The 20,118-nt window shown below is 49.3% G+C and overlaps 1 protein-coding gene across 1 annotated transcript in view; it reads right to left on the bottom strand.

Moving 5' to 3' along the window:
• The window catches only part of CWF19L2 (CWF19 like cell cycle control factor 2), a 193,626-nt gene that overhangs the window by 113,186 nt on the left and 60,322 nt on the right, over positions 1-20,118 (bottom strand). The window contains exon 9 of the mRNA XM_073583021.1: positions 14,302-14,398. Coding sequence (XP_073439122.1) covers positions 14,302-14,398 — 97 coding nt within the window. The remainder of the gene's footprint in view (positions 1-14,301; positions 14,399-20,118) is intronic.

Below are 20,118 nucleotides of genomic sequence, written 5' to 3'. Positions count from 1 at the left end.
GCCAAGGTGTGGTACAAAAAGCTGGCCGTGCACATCGTCCAATTGGCAATGCTCAACGCATTCCTGCTGTCACAATGTGCACGCCACACCGATACGTCGTACCTTGAGTTCCAGGGGGTAGTGGTTAAGGCCCTGATGTTTGGCACTCTGGAAGGAGCGGGCCCCAGAACTTCCGGAACTGAAAGTGCTCGTATTATACCAGGATACCTTTTCCCGGGGGAGGTCCCGCAAACTACAAAAAGAGGTAAATCGCAAAAAAAGGTGCCGAGTGAGTTACAAAAACGGAATACGCAAGGACACCATTTATCAATGCGACACCTGCCCCGAAAAACCTGGCCTGTGTATGAAGGATTGCTTCAAATTGTACCACACCTCAATGCACTACTAAATTACTTTACCGGAAACATTAGATTAGTTGGGGCACATCTAGATAAGTTCCTTGGGGGTCTAGTTTTAAAAACAATGTCACTTGTGGGTTTTGTTTACTGTTTAGGCACATCAGGAGCTCTGCAAATGGAAAATGACGCCCGCAGACCATTCCATCTAAGTCAGAATTCCAAAACGTCACTCCCTTCCGATCCCCGACGTGTGCCTAAACAGTTTTTTGCCACATATGGGGACCAGCGTACTCAGGACAAATTGGACAACAACTTTTGGAGTCCAATTTCTCCTGTTACCCTTGGGAAAATTAAAAATTGGGGACTAAACGATCATTTTTATGGGCACAAAATAGGATTTTTTATTTTCACGCCTGGGCAGTATAAACTTTAGTGAAATACTTAGGGGTTCAAAGTTCTCACCACATATCTAGATAAGTTCCTTAGGGGGTCTAGTTTCCAAAATGGGGTCACTTGTGGGGGGTTTCTACTGTTTATCCACATCAGGGGCTCTGCAAACGGAACATGACGCCCGCAGACCATTCCATCAAAGTCTGCATTCCAAAGCGTCACTTCTTCCCTTCTGAGCCCCGACGTGTGCCCAAACAGTAGTTTTCTCCCACATATGGGGTACCAGCGTACTCAGGACAAATTGGACAACAACTTTTGGGGTCCAACTTCTCCTGTTACCCTTGGGAAAATTAAAAATTGGGGACTAAACGATCAATTTTGTGGGTACAAAATAGGATTTTTTATTTTCACGCCTGGGCAGTATAAACTTTAGTGAAACACTTGGGGGTTCAAAGTTCTCACCACATATCTAGATAAGTTCCTTAGGGGGTCTAGTTTCCAAAATGGGGTCACTTGGGGGGGGGGGTTTCCACTGTTTGGGGGCTCGTCAAACGCAACATAGCGTCCAATCTCAATACCAGCCAATTTTAGGTTGAAAAAGTCAAATGGCGCTGCTTTCCTTCCAGGCCCTGCCGTGCGCTCAAACAGTGGTCCCCCCAACATATAGGGTATCAGCGTACTCAGGACAAATTGGACAACAACTTTTGGGGTCCAATTTCTCCTGCTACCTTTGGGAGAATAAAAAATTGGGGACTAAAAGATCATGTTTGTGGAAAAAATATGATTTTTTATTTTCACACCCGGACGTTATAAACTCCTGTGAAGCCCTAGGGGGTTCAAGGTGCTCACCACACATCTAGATAAGTTCCTTAGGGGGTCTAGTTTCCAAAATAGGGTCACTAGTGGGGGGTTTCCACTGTTTGGGCACATTGGGGGCTCGTCTAACGCAACATGGTGTCCAGTCAATTTTAGGTTGAAAAAGTCAAACGGCGCTGCTTCCCTTCCGAGCCTTGCCGTGCACCCAAACAGTGGTCCCCCCCACATATAGGGTATCAGCGTACTCAGGACAAATTGGACAACAGTTTTTGGGGTCCAATTTCTCCTGCTACCCTTGGGAAAATGAAAAAATTGTTGCTAACATATCATTTTTGTGACTAAAAAGTTACATGTTAATTTTTTCCTTCCATGTCGCTTCTGCTTCTGTGAAGCGCCTGAATGGTTAATAATATCTTGTTGTTGGTTTGTGGCTCACCACCACTGCTGCCGTGCATGCTTGGCTATGTCCGCTATAAATTTTTCTGTGTTCAATATGATGGATCTAGGCTGCTGTGCACACACATGGCAGCCCCGCCCTGCCCCAAGCTTTATTTAATTGTGCACCTGTGTCTGGGCCAATATCGCCCTTCATCTATGTTTGCTGGTTGGGCAATGTGTGGAGGTCAATCCTGATATGTCTGTGTTCAGACCTGGTTGGCCTTCATCTGCACTTGCTTCATCTGGCTTCATGGGAGCGATCCAGCAATGTTCAGGTACAGATTGCACTTGATGTGGTCATGCTCTTAGGAGGCCGAAATGGCACAGTATTTATTATAAATGTAGAGTAGGACCCCCCACATGAGATTGCCTTGGCGCGGCGGGGTGGCTCAATTGAATTGATCAATTTTTTTGCCAAATATCTCATTTTTGAATACAGCTGGATATTATGTGCATATGCACTTCAATTTATGCGTTCTAACCTTAAGCAGTTTTTAGAATGGTGTCACTTTTGGGTATTATCTGCTATATAGACCCCTCAAAGTGACTTCAAATGTGGCCCCTAAAAAAATGGTTTTGTAAATTTTGTTGTAAGGCTAAGTTCACACGTACCGGAACTCTCGCGGAAATTACCGCGAGAATTCCAGAATTCCATTCCGCGGGAAAAATCGCATTTTAAATTCCCGTGATTTTCCCGCAGCAAAACTAGCATTTTGCAAGTGTAATTAGCTTGCAAAATGCTAGTGTTTTCCAAGCGATCTGTAGCATCGCTTGGAGAACTGATTGACAGGTTGGTCACACTCGTCAAACAGTGTTTGACAAGTGTGACCAACTTTTTACTACTGAGGCCGCCTATGCAGCATCAGTAGTAAAAGATAAAATGTAAAAAAAATAATAAAAAATGGTGTTATTCTTACCTTCCGATGACGTCGCACGAATGACCGCGAGACTTCGCGATCCCGCGAGAACGGACGCTATTGCGGGCATTTTTGCAAAGGATTACTGGGAACGAGAGCGTGGAGAGAGGCGGGAAGGCTGCGCGGGACGTCGGAGGGTGAGAATAACAATATTTTTTATTTTAAATTCTATTTTTTACAGGGATATGGTACCCAAAGCCCGGAGGACAGTCTCCTCTCCTCCGGACCGTGGGTACTATCCACAAATGTTCTGCTTACTTTCCGCATGGTGTGCACAGCCACATGCGAGAAGTAAGCGGAACAATGCATTCCTATGGGTGTGTGATCGCCGCGATTCCGCAAAATTAATGAGCATGCTGCGGTTTTTACCTCGAAGCGATTCCGCCGTGGTAAAAAACGCAGCATTAGCACAGCATTGCGGAATCACATAGGAATGCATGGAATGCTTATTTTTCGCGGTTAAAACCGCCGCGGAAACGCGAAAAAAGGAGATTTTTGTGTACTCACCGTAAAATCTCTTTCTCTTAGCCTTTAATTGGGGGACACAGAACCTTGGGTGTTATGCTGCTGTCCACTAGGAGGCGACACTATGCATAATCTGAAAAAGATTAACTTTGGCTCCTCCTCTGCAGTATACACCCCTGGACGGCGTCAGCCTTCTCCAGTTTTGTGCCAAAGCATAAGGAGTAACGTAACCAAATAACATAACCATGCCTGTAAGAAGGCTACTATGTACGAGCTCAAAGAACAATATGAGAACTCAACAGGAAACAACGGCCCGTAAGGGCAACAGGGTGGGAGCTGTGTCCCCCAATTAAAGGCTAAGAGAAAGAGATTTTACGGTGAGTACACAAAAATCTCCTTTACTCTGTCGCCTAATTGGGGGACACAGAACCTTGGGACGTCCCAAAGCAGTCCCTGGGTGGGAAGCAGTGGACGAATATTGTGCTGACAGTCCCCTAGACTTGGGGTACTGCCGCCTGCAGAACCAGTCTACCCAGGCTCGCATCCGCTGAGGACTGGGTATGAACACTGTAGTGTTTCGTAAACGTGTGTAGGCTAGTCCAAGTGGCCGCCTTGCACACTTGTTGTGCCGAAGCCTGATGCCGAATGGCCCAGGAGGCCCCTACTGCCCGTGTAGAGTGTGCCGTGATACCGGCCGGAAGAGGGGAACTGTTAAGTCGGTAGGCCTCATGTATGGTGGACCTGATCCACCTGGCAAGGGTAGCCTTGGAAGCCGGCAACCCCTTGCGACTACCTTCCGGAAGAATGAAGAGGGAATCAGATTTCCGGAAAGGTGCAGTCCTGGACACGTAAATTCGCAATGCTCTGACGAGGTCAAGCGTATGCAGAGCCTTCTCCACTCTATGAACCGGAACCGGGCAAAGGGAAGGCAGTGAAATCTCTTCATTAAGGTGAAAGTTGGACACAACCTTCGGAAGGAAGGATGGTACCGTGCGGAGAACCACCTTGTCCTGGTGAAAGGCTAGGAAAGGCCGTCTGCAGGAAAGTGCTGACAATTCCGACACTCTGCGTAACGAGGTGATCGCCACTAGAAAAACCACTTTCTGAGACAGAATGGAGAGTGGAACTCATCTAAGAGGTTCGAAGGGTGGAGCTTGCAATGCTGTCAGGACCAGATTGAGGTCCCACGTATCCAGCGGACGTTTGTAGGGAGGAACCAATCGGGAAACTCCCTGGATGAAAGTCCTTACTTGCGGTTTAATAGAAATGCGCTTTTGAAAAAGGACTGAAAGCGCCGACACCTGACTCTTAAGCGAACTTAAGGATAGCTTGGCATCTAGGCCCGATTGAAGAAAACCTAGTACCTTCGGGAGGGAATAAGGGAGTGGGACTTGTCCATGAGATTTGCACCAAGAAAAGAAAGCTCTCCAGGTACGATAATAGAGCTTGGCGGAGGCAGGCTTCCTTGCTCTGATCATAGTTGTAATGACTGCCGGTGAAAAACCTGCCTGGGTTAGAATCCAGGTTTCAAGGGCCATGCCGTCAAATTGAGAGCCCCTGAATTCTGGTGGAAGAACGGACCTTGAGACAGAAGGTCGTGACGGTCGGGTAGACGCCAGGAGGCGTCTGCCGTAAGTTGGACGATGTCGGCGTACCAAGTACGTCTGGGCCAGTCTGGCGCGATGAGGATGGTCGGAACTCCCTCTTGCTTGATCTTCCTCACGACCCTGGCGATTAGGGTGAGGGGTGGAAAAATGTTCAGGAGTCGGAACTGGGACCAGTCCTGGACCAGGGCATCCGCTCCGAGCGACCGCGGGTCGTGTGTCCTGGCCATGAAATTGGGAACCTTGGTATTGAGATGGGATGCCATTAGGTCCACATCCGGGGTTCCCCAGCGTTGACAGATATGGTAAAAAATCTCGGGATGGAGAGTCCACTCCCCCGAGTCCATTCCTTGCCTGCTGAGGAAGTCGGCTTCCCAGTTTTCTACACCCGGAATGTGTACCGCAGAAAGTACCGACCTTGTGTCTTCCGCCCAGCGGAGGATATGAGCCACTTCTCTCATCGCCTGGGCGCTGCGGGTCCCGCCTTGGTGGTTCACGTATGCCACAGCCGTGGCATTGTCCGACTGTATCCGTATGTGCGAGGCTGCAAGCAAGTGATGAAAGGCTCTCAGTGCCAAGAGAATGGCCCTGATTTCCAGAACATTGATGGGCAATGTCACTTCCCTCGGTGACCACTTGCCCTGTGATGTAGGTGCACCGCCCCCCAGCCTGTCAGGCTTGCATCGGTAGTCAGGATCTTCCATTGTCCTGAGAGGAATGGCTTCCCTCGTGTAAGCGAGGTTGGTTTGAGCCACCAATGCAGGGACCTCCTGGTTGATGACGTCAACCTGAACTCCCTGTCGAGGGAGAAGGGGTTCCTGTCCCAAGATCTGAGCATGGCTAGTTGAAGGACCCTGAGGTGAAACTGGGCAAATGGCACTGCCTCTATTGCTGCTGCCATCCGGCCGAGGACTCTCATGGCAAACCGGAGAGATCGAGGAGGACTGCGAAGGAGTGTGCAAACTCCCAGACGGATGGCCAGTGTCTTGTCCTTGGGAAGGAGCACCAGGCCCCTGGCGGTGTCGAATACCATTCCCAGGAATGTTAGAGTCCGAGTTGGGATGGTCGACGATTTCTGTAGGTTGACTAGCCATCCCAGGCGACTCAGAGTGTCTAGAGTGATTGAGACACTGACTTCGCAGTCTTTGAAAGCGGGAGACTTGACGAGGAGGTCGTCCAGGTACGGGACGACTAGGATGCCTCTTGAGTGCAGGACGTCCATGGTGGCCGCCATGACTTTGGTGAACGTTCTTGGAGCCGTGGCGAGTCCGAACGGAAGGGCGACAAACTGGTAGTGGTTTTGGTTGACCGCGAACCTGAGAAACCTTTGGTGGGCGGGAGCAATTGGTATGTGGAGATACGCATCCTGTATGTCTATGGAGGCGAGGTATTCTCCCTGCTCCATGGATGCAATGATGGACCGGAGGGACTCCATGCGGAAATGATGGACCCGTACGTAATTGTTGAGCTGTTTTAGGTCCAGTATGGGTCGGACGCCATCTCCTTTCTTGGGGACTACGAACAAATTTGAGTAGAATCCTCGGAATCTCTCGTTCGCAGGAACCGGCACCACAACTCCTGATTGAAGGAGAGGGGAAACCGCTTGGTGGAAAACACGAGCCTTTTCTGGTGGTGTTGGAGGAACAGAAAGGAAGAACCGGTTCGGTGGAACGGAAGTGAACTCTATCTTGTATCCGGAAGACACTATTTCCCTGACCCACCTGTCTTCTGTAATAGGCAGCCAGACTTGCTGAAAGAGTAAAAGTCGGCCGCCTACTGGTGGGGTGTCTTCCGGAGGTCTCGAGTCATGATGAAGTGAAGTTCTGAGGTTTTCCTCCCTTGGGTTTCGCTTGGCCTGCTTTCGACTGCCAAGCCCTGTCCGGTCGCTGCTGAGTCCGTGGGTTGTCTCTGCGTTGAGAACGGTTGCGGTTTTGCACTGGGCGCGAAACGGACCAGCCTGAGGAATTCCGAAAGGATCGGAATCGCGTCTGGTTTCTTCGTTTAAACGTGCGTTTCGGTTTTAGTTGAGGGAGAGAGGTACTCTTACCCCCAGTGGCATTGGCTATCATGGTGTCCAACTTTTCGCCGAAAAGTCTTCCAGTAAAATACGGAAGTCGCGTGAGGGACTTCTTTGAGGCCGCATCCGCTTTCCATTCTCGCAGCCAGAGGATGCGTCGGATCGTGATGGCGTTTGATGCTATTCCCGCTACACCTCTGGCGGAATCCAGGGCTGCATGAATCATGTAGTCTGCTACCACTGCCATCTGGACCGCTTGGTCCGAGAGTTCAGGATTTGAAGCCTGAAGACCCTCCTGTAGTCTTTTGGCCCAAGCCAGGATGGCCTTGGATGCCCAAACTGAAGCAAATGCAGGGCCCAGAGAGGCGCCTGCCGCTTCGAAAATAGAACGAGCCATGCGTTCTACTTGCCGGTCTGCTGCGTCCCTGAGGGTTGAGCTATCCGGCAGAGAGAGTAAAGTCTGCGCTGCTAGCCTAGAAACCGGAGGGTCCACTTCAAGTGGATCTGTCCATTGTTTGGTGTCTTTCTATGGGAAGGGGTACTTCGCTTCCAAATATTTGCGATTAGCGAATTTTTTGTCAGGCTGCGCAAACTGTTTGGTAAGTATTTTCTCAAACTCATCGTGATTAGGGAAGACCTTAGGTGGTTTTTGAACACTTTCGAAGCAAATCCTATGTTCTGGGACTTCCGGGGGCGACTCTGGAATTTTTAGCACCCGATGAATGGCAGAAATTATGTCCTCAACTAGCGCTGTATTGCTAGGGGGAGAAGGTACCACGGACCTGACCGTTTCATTATCTGAGTCGGAGTCACAGATGCCCTCCGAATCCTGTGCCTCGCTAAGGTGATCCCTGGAGGGCGACCTGGGGCGGAGGTCTTCTGTGATGGGGGATCCCTGTGGTAAATTGCACTGTCTGTCTGTGGCAGGGGACTGCCCAGGAGACCTGGAATGACGCTGTCTCTCCCTAGAGGGGGACGACCTTGTGCTATAGTGCGACTTAGGTGATCGAGACCTGTGGGTCCGCTTACGACAGAGTCGGAAGCAGCATGTTCCTGAGACAAGCTGTCCGTTTGCTGTGTACCGTCCATAGCCGGGGTCCGACTCTGCAGAGCTTGCAGCAATGTAGCAGTTAGGTTGTCTATGGACTGTGACATAGACTGAGACATCTGAGTTGCCCATTCCGGCGTGGCCTGTGACACTGAAGCGTCAGTAGGGACTCCCTGGGGTTCTGACCCAGAGTTCTGGATGCAGTCCCGGCAGTGCGGATACGTGCTGCCACTAGGGAGCGTGGCTTTGCAGGCTGTGCAGAATGCATAGAAACATTCCTGCCTGGTTCTCTTCCTTGAGCCCGGCATAGTGCACAGAGGCTGGCTATAAGGGATCGTACAGGGGTGGCTACGCAGAGGGAACCCACAGAAAGCCTTATAGGAAGTATGGATTCACAGCTGAGTAATGAGAACCCAGCTGTGAGCTTACCCCACCGGTGTGCCCCTAGGTCCAGCGCCGACAGATCCAAGTTCTGTGCCCCCGGAGACCGCTGTGATGCTCCTCTCCTGGATCTCATCCAGAAAAAATGGCCACCGGGGCTCTGAGGAGAGGGAGGAGGGGGCGGAGAGCTGAAAAGGGCGCGCTGGGCTGTGTAAAAACGCGCCCTTTCTGCCTCAATCCGCCCCTTCTATGACACTCCAGCGTGTCATTTTGGTCATCCGGGGGGCGGGCCGGGGGGCGGGGAAAAGGCGGCGGCTTCGGCTAGGCCGAAGCCGCGGCCTAAATTAGAAGCCTGATGCCCAGGAGGGCTCCAGAGCGGTGCGGTAGTCCGGGGGGGGGGGCGGATTTGTACCAGACCCCCCCAGAATGGTCGACTGGATAGCGGTGGGGGTAGCAGGGGTAGCGGGTTTTGTATGGGGGGCCCCTGAAGCGCTATGGAGCCGCTGCTGTTGCAGAGACAGGGACGCAGAAAAACCCTGTCTCTGCTGTGCCATCCAGTCCGCACCCTCCCCCGGCCCCAACAGGATCCCTCAGCCAGCCTGGGGTCCCTGGAAGCTGCGAAATGCCGCCTGATCTCCGACCCTACCTGAGGCATCTCAACCTAATACCCCCTGCGGGGATTAGGGAGGGTGTGTCTGTCACCGTCAGGGGGTCTTCATCCTCGCCTCAACCTCAACCCCTTAAAGGGGTTGGGGAAGGAGGGGGGTCTCGACCTCGAACCAGGACCCAAGGGACTGGGGAGGGAGCAACATGGGGAAAAAACCACCTCGACCTCAACCGGGTACCCCTAATAGGGGACCGAGGAGGGAGCCATGCCGGGAGTCTCGCTGGAGACCCACTTTTCTTCATCTGTATTTCCGTGAAAAAAAGGAAAAAAACGGAAGAAAAAAGGTGTGCCTCCTTGCGACACTAAGCAAAAACTGGAGAAGGCTGACGCCGTCCAGGGGTGTATACTGCAGAGGAGGAGCCAAAGTTAATCTTTTTCAGATTATGCATAGTGTCGCCTCCTAGTGGACAGCAGCATAACACCCAAGGTTCTGTGTCCCCCAATTAGGCGACAGAGTAAAATGCAACGTGTGAACTCAGCCTTAAAATGAGAAATCGCTGGTCAAATTTTAACCCTTATAACTTCCTAACAAAAAAAAAATTTTGTTTACAAAATTGTGCTGATGTAAAGTAGACATGTGGGAAATGTTATTTATTAACTATTTTGTGTTACGTAACTCTCTGGTTTAAGGGCATAAAAATTCAAAGTTTGAAAAGCGCAAAATTTTCAAAATTTTCGCCATATTTCCATTTTTTTCATAAATAAACGCACGCTATAGCGAAGAAATTTTATCACTAAAGTGAAGTACAATATGTCACGAGAAAACAATGTCAGAATCGCCTAGATCCGTTGAAGCGTTCCAGAGTTATTACCTCATAAATGGACAGTGGTCAGAATTGTAAAAATTGGCCCGGGAGTTAACGTGCAAACCACCCTTGGTAGTGAAGGGGTTGATCACCCATTTACCGTGACTAAAAAAATTACAAGCTGAGGATTTAACTCCTGGCATTTTCATAAGGGAATGGAAGAACTTGCTATTTTGCCTGTCCCAAAGAGGAGGTATAATCGCAGATGGCATTTCTGCTTCAGTGAAACGGAGAGACACAGCTATTGGAAAATAAATTTTTTCTGACAGCTGTTTATGTGGACCCAAGTCATTGTATACTGCTTGATGATCAACAGCTTACTAAAGGAAAAGAAGCTCTGACTGAGGTAGCAGTTAGGAAGAGTGGCCTACAGGAAGACTGCAGGCGCAAGAGGACTTGGGTCCTGACGGCGCTACTGCTGCCATATCTTTATCCTCATCAGATGAGGAGTTTGACTTTGACAAGTATTTGGATGACATGGAGCAGGCAAAGCGTTGCCGCAAGGAAAAAGATTTCACTCTGTCTCCTATAGCAAGCAGATTGACCATATTTCAGCGAAATGTTTCACTTGCTCTCAAAGAAATAGAAAAATTCAACCGTTCATCAAAACTGACTGTGCATGAGGCAATTCCTTTATGAGAAAATAGGGGGGGAAGCCAGCACTGCTTGAGGTTAGAATGCATAAATTGGAGTGCATATGCACATAATATCTAGCTGTATTCAAAAATGAGAAATTTAGCAAAAAAATTGATCAATTCAATTGAGCCACCCCGCCGCGCCAAGGCAATCTCATGTGGGGGGGTCCTACTCTACATTTTTAATAAATGCTGTGCCATTACGGCCTCCTAGATACATTTAGAGCATGACCACATCAAGTGCAATCTGTACCTGGACATTACTGGATCGCTCCCATGAAGCCAGATGAAGCAAGTGCAGATGAAGGCCAACCAGGTCTGAACATAGACATATCAGGATTGGCCTCCACACATTGCCCGACCAGCAAACATAGATGAAGGGCGATGTTGGCCCAGACACAGGTGCACAATTAAATAAAGCTTGGGGCAGGGCGGGGCTGCCGTGTGTGTTCAGACCTGGTTGGCCTTCATCTGCACTTGCTTCATCTGGCTTCATGGGAGCGATTCAGCAATGTTCAGGTACAGATTGCACTTGATGTGGTCATGCTCTTAGGAGGCCGTAATGGCACAGTATTTATTATAAATGTAGAGTAGGACCCCCCACATGAGATTGCCTTGGCGCGCCGGGGTGGCTCAATTCAATTGATCAATTTTTTTGCCAAATATCTCATTTTTGAATACAGCTGGATATTATGTGCATATGCACTTCAATGTATGCGTTCTAACCTTAAGCAGTGCTGGCTTCCCCCCCTATTTTCTTGTTGTTGGTTTGTGGCTCACCACCACTGCTGCCGTGCACGCTTGGCTATGTCCGCTATAAATTTTTCTGTGTTCATTGTGATGGATTAGGCTGCTGTGCACACACATGGCAGCCCCGCCCTGCCCCAAGCTTTATTTAATTGTGCACCTGTGTCTGGGCCAATATCGCCCTTCATCTATGTTTGCTGGTTGGGCAATGTGTGGAGGTCAATCCTGATATGTCTGTGTTCAGACCTGGTTGGCCTTCATCTGCACTTGCTTCATGGGAGCGATCCAGCAATGTTCAGGTACAGATTGCACTTGATGTGGTCATGCTCTTAGGAGGCCGAAATGGCACAGAATTTATTATAAATGTAGAGTAGGACCCCCCACATGAGATTGCCTTGGCGCGGCGGGGTGGCTCAATTGAATTGATCAATTTTTTTGCCAAATATCTCATTTTTGAATACAGCTGGATATTATGTGCATATGCACTCCAATTTATGCGTTCTAACCTTAAGCAGTGCTGGCTTCCCCCCCTATTTTCTTGCAATTCCTTTATACCCGGAAATTGTTAGAGATGTTCCCATGTGGTTACGGCTTTGCCTCCAACCCAAGTTACTGTAGAGAGGTTGTTCTCTGGCCTTAACATTATTAGGTCAGATTTGAGGTCATCTATGAAGGAGGATCTGATGGAGGCAATTGTATGTCTTAGAACAAATTCATAGACTGCACAAATGTTATTTAGTATGTTTTTGTTGAAAACTGTTTTTTGCCACTTACATAGTTTTACATTGTGTTATAATAAAAATATATATATATATATATATATATATATATATATATATATATATACATACGCAATATATATATGTAATCGATATTACATAGTGTATTACATATTTACAGTTTATTACAGTTTTTTGTGTTCTAAAGTTGTATTCCAGTAAATCTTATGTTCTATCTAAATATCTTGATTATTGGATCATAGAAATGATTAAATGTCTGATGTTCACATTGTACTACAATAAATTTTTCACTTAAATATAAGCAATATATGTGGGAGTCGTGGAGTCGGTGCAAGGGAAATTGAGGAGTCGGAGTCGCAGGTTTGGCTTACCGACTCCACAGCCCTGGTAGACAGGGGTGATGTCCCTTCAATGGTTGGCGCTATCCACCTCGGCACAACCACTGAGCTCAGCGATTTCGATTCAGCGGTAACATCGCGTCGACAGCGTGCATCGCTGCTGCAGCCAAGCACCAAAACCTGGAACAATGGTGGAAAGCCGTTGCTTGACCTAGGGAAGGTGAGCACCAGAAAAAGAACAAAAAGGACACGCTATTGCTCCGACGGCAGAATGGAGCCCTATATAGCGCGTGTACCCCATAACTATGGCGTGACCGTGATGTGATCACATTACATTTAACAAAATAATTACACTTCTATAAATTGATCCCATTTCCTTTGTCACCCAAACTATCTGCACAAAGCTCCGAACGCCATAATAGATCCGTGCAATAAAAAAAAAGCAGCATTTAAATTAATATACGAGGCGGATAATCAATCTCCGGACAGTTAATTGATATTCTGCAATAATCCAAAAACAGATCTACTCATCGCTGCCAAGTTTGTTATATAATGAAGCGATTAATTCTGCAGTAATGTGCATAGCGTACCGCACATTATTAGTTCACATCGCTCCCCGGTGAGGTTTTATTACTGCTGGAAATAACATTAATAAAAGCGCAGAGGCTCAGGACAAACAACGGCTGCCGGAATTACAACTGCGGCTCTGGACCCCCATGGCCGAAACTTACTGGGCAATCTTCCAGAAGAACAGTCCTAAAATCAAGTGTACCCCCTCCAAAAAGAAAAACTTCAAAAAGCAAAGCGTCAAGAACTAACGCTTCTTATCTAGTATCTTGTAAGTGATGTGCTGCAGAATCCTTCAGCCATCAGTATGTGTGACCGGACATCGCTTCCTGACCGCATTGTCGGCCATATTTGATCTCATGGTCACAGGCGGTGGTCACTTGGCCACCCAGAGAAACATGCCTTTTTCCTAGCTCGGTTGTCCATTACGGTCACAGAGTAGGAGAACGGCCAGGTTTTTTATTCTTTATTGCCATGATGGGGTTTGAGTTGTGCCCCATTAGTCATTAAAGGGGTTGTCCACTACTGGACAACCCCACCTTAATCGACTCAGGACCCCACCTATAATAAAAACTACTTTCACTCCTGCTCCAGTGATGTCGGTGCGGCTGTTACCAGACGTGACTGGTTGTTTCACGTGCCGGCTGCAGCCAATCAGCGGCCGCTCCTCAGGGTCGGAGGCCACTCTATTGAAATAATAAAGATGGCGGCTGATGAGTGGCGCTCATTGGCTGCAGCTGGCATGCGACACAACAAGTCACTTCACTCTCAGGGAACGCCGTCGGCGACATTGCTGAAAAGAGACGAGTAGGTAAAGTTTTATTTTAATTGGGGTCTTGATTCGATTAAGCTGGGGTTATCCGGTAGTGGACTACCCCTTTAGCTCAGCGGCATGGCGGAAAAAAGTGAATTTTAATCGCCATTGTAATGTCATCAAACCTTACTTATATCAGTAATACATGCAAATATAAGAAACTTTGTAATATTCATTATGGGAAAAATATGCTTCTTCCTCCACTTATAAGCGACCAAACTCACTAAATACAACTATATTCTGTGTTGCTAAAGAGAAAGAAAAAACTACCGGCTCACTGAGGGATCAGATTACAGCTTAGTGCTGAGCTTTATAGAGAAGGGAGGGTGAAGGAGGAACAGAGTGAGACAGTCAGAGAGACACACAGACTCATGCTAATACTTTCTAGTAAGTGTTCATCTCACTGCAGAGCTGGATCCACAGCTACACTGCTCAGAACTGTTGTATAATGTCCTAAATGCTGCTGAAAATTAGAGAGACTGCAAAGGGGGAACAATGATTTTATAAAACATAGGATACAAGTTTCTAGACTCAGTGGTTAGCACCACTCTTAAGATGCAGTTATGGACTTACCGAGTTCCCCATTATTTCCGCCTTTACTATTTTGGCACCGAGCTTGTTCATCTCTTCCTCACTGAGTATTTTGACAGGTTGTGGTTTTGCTTCGGGTCTGTAAGAAAACATTACATAAGTCAACACACAAATATCCCCCCAGTAAGCAAATCTGTAAAAATACAGCCAAAATTACTATAATTCCCCCCCCCCCCCACAAACATAATCTTAAAACATGATGGAATTTACTTAGGATCCAGAGGTCGGTTTGATCCGGAGCCTGAAGGGGGCACAGTGTTGGTGTAGCGCTGTATCCCCGCTTCTCCCTGCACAGCTGCGATCCTGCCTATCTGATGCATCCGTGTAAATGGAGATGTGCTGCGGATCCCTGCACCGGTGGTGATCAAGGAACCATTTTGCAGGGGAAATCAATGAAAATGATAAAGTACAAGATCATTGTGCCCCCTTCCTTTGTGGGACTGGTGGGGGTCTCAGATGTTGGACACCACTTATTATAAGTTTCTAGATGGTGGCCCGATTCTAACGCATCAGGTATTCTAGAATATATATGCAGTTTATTTTTGAAGATTTAATAATAATGCAATAATGGAGCCCCCAATCCTGGTACGCATTGTCCCCTCACCCCCCAATCCTGGTACGCATGGTCCCCTCACCCCCCAATCCTGGTACGCATGGTCCCCTCACCCCCCAATCCTGGTATGCATTGTCCCCTCACCCCCCAATCCTGATATGTATGGTCCCCTCACCCCCTATCCTGGTATGCATGGTCCCCTCACCCCCCCAATCCTGGTATGCATGGTCCCCTCACCCCCTATCCTGGTATGCATTGTTCCCTCACCCCCCAATCCACGTATGCATGGTCCCCTCACCCCCCAATCCACGTATGCATGGTCCCCTCACCCCCCAATCCACGTATGCATGGTCCCCTCACCCCCCAATCCACGTATGCATGGTCCCCTCACCCCCCAATCCACGTATGCATGGTCCCCTCACCCCCCAATCCTGGTATGCATGGTCCCCTCACCCCCCAATCCTGGTATGCATGGTCACCTCACCCCCCAATCCTGGTATGCATGGTCCCCTCACCCCCCAATCCTGGTATGTATGGTCCCCTCACCCCCCAATCCTGGTATGCATGGTCCCCTCACCCCCCAATCCTGGTATGTATGGTCCCCTCACCCCCCTTCCGTGAAGCAGCGACCAATCAGCGTCACGGCCCTGTACAAAAATAATATTAATAAGTTATTCTCACCTTCCGACGGCCTCCTGTCTTCCTTCCACGCGCCCGGCGTCGCGTTCCCACTAATGCTTTGCGGTTTAGACCGCTGATGACGTCGTCTTCTTTCTCACTCTCGCGAGAGTGACGTCATCAGCGGTCTTAGCCGCAAAGCATTACTGGGAACGCGACGCCGGGCGCGTGGAAGGAAGACAGGAGGCCGTCGGAAGGTGAGAATAACTTTTTTTTTATTTTCTCTTTTTTACAGATGAAGGCCTGCGCCTGCCGCTGATTGGTCGCGGCCTGGCGGGGGCCTGACGGCCGCGACCAATCGGCGGCCCGCGATTTCGGTTAGCCAGACACGATAAGGCGTTTATATATAGATGGACACATTTCCAGATCGCTGCCCAGTTTCATATCTGGATACCCGTTTAGGCGGACGGTTACACGGCTCTCCAATGTCTCTTTTTATGGCGGGGAAGCGGAGCTCAGACCGCGACACAACACTGCCCTGTATAAGACAGGTGACGTGTGGCGAAAACACAGGCAGGACTTACAGCAAGCAGCAGACTACCCGCCAGCAGCACGTGGCGTCAGGACTCCGTTCTTCCACAGACACGCTGCAGGAAGCACGAGCTCGCGGCCCTCACGCAAGTAGTAAACCAGGGGAACATGTCCAGGAACAGGCCCGATTCTCATGTCCTGGAACTTGCCCTCCGCTGCTTTTGAGGATCCTGTTTTTCTTCACCAGCAATCTTCCAGCACTATAGGTGCTGCAACTTTCCCTCACATCCTAGTGTGCATGGCTCATGGCACTGTCCAATGGCTTCTCTGTTACATCTGTATGCAATGTGACAGACTAGATACAAAACACCGGGATAAATTCCCACCTCAACTTCCTGCAGAGATAAAGCCCCGCCCCCTGTAGAGACAGAACTTGTACCAACTTCCTGCAGCGTGACCAAGACCCGCCCTCATTCCAGTACAGATACAAAGCCCCGCCCCCACCCTCCTGTAGAGACAGAACCCTGCCCCCACTTCATGTAGAGACAGAACCTTGTACCAACTTCCTGCAGGGTGACCAAGACCCGCCCTCATTCCAGTACAGATACAAAACCCCGCCCCCACTTGCTGTACAGATACAAAGCCCCACCCCCACTTCCTGTAGAGACAGAACCCTGCCCCCACTACATGTAGAGACAAAACCTTGTACCAACTTCCTGCAGCGTGACCAAGACCCGCCCTCATTCCAGTACAGATGCAAAACCCCACTTCCTGTACAGATACAAAGCCCCGCCCCCACTTCCTGTACAGATACAAAACCCCGCCCCCACTTCCTGTACAGATACAAAGCCCCGCCCCCACTTGCTGTAGAGACAGAACCCTGCCCCCACTACATGTAGAGACAAAACCTTGTACCAACTTCCTACAGCGTGACAAACACCCGCCCTCATTCCTGTACAGATGCAAAGCCCCGCCCCCACTTGCTGTACAGATGCAAAGCCCGGCCCCCACTTGCTGTACAGATGCAAAGCCCCGCCCCCACTTGCTGTACAGATGCAAAACCCCGCCCCCACTTCCTGTACAGATACAAAACCCCGCCCCCACTTCCTGTACAGATACAAAGCCCCGCCCCCACTTCCTGTACAGATACAAAACCCCGCCCCCACTTCCTGTACAGATACAAAGCCCCGCCCCCACTTGCTGTAGAGACAGAACCCTGCCCCCACTACATGTAGAGACAAAACCTTGTACCAACTTCCTACAGCGTGACAAACACCCGCCCTCATTCCTGTACAGATGCAAAGCCCCGCCCCCACTTGCTGTACAGATGCAAAGCCCCGCCCCCACTTGCTGTACAGATGCAAAGCCCCACCCCCAATTCCTGTAGAGCCAGAACCCTGCCCCCACTACATGTAGAGACAAAACCTTGTACCAACTTCCTGCAGCGTGACAAACACCCGCCCCCACTTGCTGTACAGATGCAAAGCCCCGCCCCCACTTGCTGTACAGATGCAAAGCCCCGCCCCCACTTGCTGTACAGATGCAAAGCCCCGCCCCCATTTCATGAACAGATGCAAAGCCCTGCCCCCATTTCATGAACAGATGCAAAGCCACACCCCAACTTCCTGTACAGATGCAAAGCCCCACCCCCATTCATGAAAAGATGCAAAGCCGCACCCCCGCTTGCTGTACAGATGCAAAGCCGCACCCCCGCTTGCTGTACAGATGCAAAGCCGCACCCCCGCTTGCTGTACAGATGCAAAGCCGCACCCCCGCTTGCTGTACAGATGCAAAGCCGCACCCCCGCTTGCTGTACAGATGCAAAGCCGCACCCCCGCTTGCTGTACAGATGCAAAGCCGCACCCCCGCTTGCTGTTCCCACCTTCCTATAATCCTCCTGTGTGTGACTGCACAGATTACACCCAGCAGGGAGTAGGCAGCGGTTAGACTAAAGACAGACGCCGAGCGGACGACACTCATTTTTCTGGGGTAAGAGCTCATGCTAAATAAAATAAATGATTGTCGATTTATCACATTTTACAACAAATGACATCACGCTGTCAGACGGTACAGAGACTATCTTAGGCTGGGTTCACATGAGCATTTGAGTCTGCAGCGTATCAGCCGCAAACGCATGCGTTCGATATGACATCAGACAAAAATGGGCGTCTCATGGGATTTCTATTTACATTTTGAAAAACTCATGCGTATCGAACGCATATGCGTATGGCATGACCTTGCGTACCAATGCGTTCCCATACACAGTAGTGCTTTTTTTTTTTTTTTACGCACTCATCCACATGCCTGCGCATACTTGACAGATTTGACGCCTCAAAACGCGAAACAACGCATGCATACACAAAAGCATGCAAACACATGCAAAAGTATGTCTCGGCGTACACCACGTTAAAGAGAGGTACGCATGGCGCCTGCGGATCTAACGCTGTGCAAGAAAACCACGCAAATGTGAAACCAGCCTAAGACGGTCGTCACTATTCACATGGTGATAGAACTTTCTAGGTCACTGTAGAAAACCATAGATTAATAGATGGGGACACGATCTGATGGAAAACTAGTACGGAGCTGTCAGCCTAGCCGTAAAGATGTCAGCTGAGCACGTGCCACCAGTACGGACCGAGCACAAGAATATCCCGTCACAGAGCGTGTAGGTCTAATGAGTGCGTGTCAGCGACCCTCGTGGGACTGTCTGCGGCCGGCAGGCTGCCTCCCCGAGCATTAATAGCTAAAATCCCACGGTGATCGGCTCCGCTGATAGCAGATTATCAGAGGCACCGCATTAAATGTGGATGTAAAGAGCCTCGCGCTCTTGTGTCATCATCTATACTGCCAATCCATAGGTCACACCGCACTATACACATAGTGTCAGCACTGGGGTGTACCAGCGTCTTCCTACACCTCCGATTATAGGCGATGAAAACCAACAATCCACAAAGTCTAATAATCTGGCACATTGTATTCAAAAAGTTTATGGCGTTTGGCCAAGAATGGAATAAAAACACTAAGGCTGCGTGCAGACGTTGCAGATTTGGTGCGTTTTTTCCCCTTGACGACTTTGCTGATGCCAGCAAAGTGAAGGAGTAACCTGACGTGTCTCGCACAAGTTGCTTATTAGTGGTGCAGAAAATAATGCGCAGCGGGTCAATTCTCGTGGGTTTTTCACCAGTGACCTCGCTCAAATCAGCCAAAAACGCATGGAAAAAAAATCCAGGCAAAAATGCGTCTGTTTTTCAGCTGCCTTTTTTCCTGCCGAGAGCTGAATGTGTGAACACAGCCTAAAAGTAGCAAAAAAAAACAAAACTGGTTGGTGAATCACGTCCCACGCGTTTCCAGACAGCGAACATCAAACACACAAAAACAACTCATGGATTCTACCAGAAGTTCATAACCGGGACGCAGAGCAGACGACTTCCCGTTGCACCTGGTCTCTCCGCCGCTAATATGAGTGGGGCGTAGAGTTGAGCGAAACGGGTCGAAAAAATTCAAAAGTCGCCGACTTTTGGCAAAGTCGGGTTTCATGAAACGAAACCCGACCCTAGGATGAGGTCGGCCACGAGGTCGGCGACTTACGCGCCAAAGTCGCGTTTCAAAAGTTTGTTTTGCGCTCTTTTTCAGCCAATCAGGATCCACGGACACTGTGGGCAACGTGATGACCTAGGCACGGGTCACCACCATCTTTCAGAAGGGCATGCAAGTGATTGGCTTGCTTTGGTGGGGGTCACAGGGGGTATAAAAGGGCGTGCACGCCGACCGCCATCTTCTGCCGATCTTAGTATAGGGAGAGGTTGCTGCTGATTCTGTAGGGAGAGCGTTAGGCAGGGAAGAAGACAAAAAAACTGCTTCTGCTGCTAGCGATTTGGCCTGCACAACACACAAGTCACTGTGTGTGCAGTGCAAGGGGAGGCTATATTGTGGTGGATCAGCGGTGTTGGTTGTTGGGCTGCCTTTTAAGGCTTCCTGACACGCTGGCATTGCTGTTTACCCACTGCTCCGCAAACTGCTTTTTTAAAAGCAATCCAATCTCCCTTATCCTCTAGTCACTTTTGTCACAGCTGTGCCATCGAGCGTGTCACATAGCG

The sequence above is a fragment of the Dendrobates tinctorius genome, unplaced genomic scaffold (genome assembly GCF_039654945.1).
Source record: "Dendrobates tinctorius isolate UK_male_01 unplaced genomic scaffold, ASM3965494v1 ptg000075l, whole genome shotgun sequence".
In the NCBI taxonomy this organism is placed as follows: domain Eukaryota; kingdom Metazoa; phylum Chordata; class Amphibia; order Anura; family Dendrobatidae; genus Dendrobates; species Dendrobates tinctorius.
This window is presented reverse-complemented; position numbering and strand designations above follow the sequence as displayed.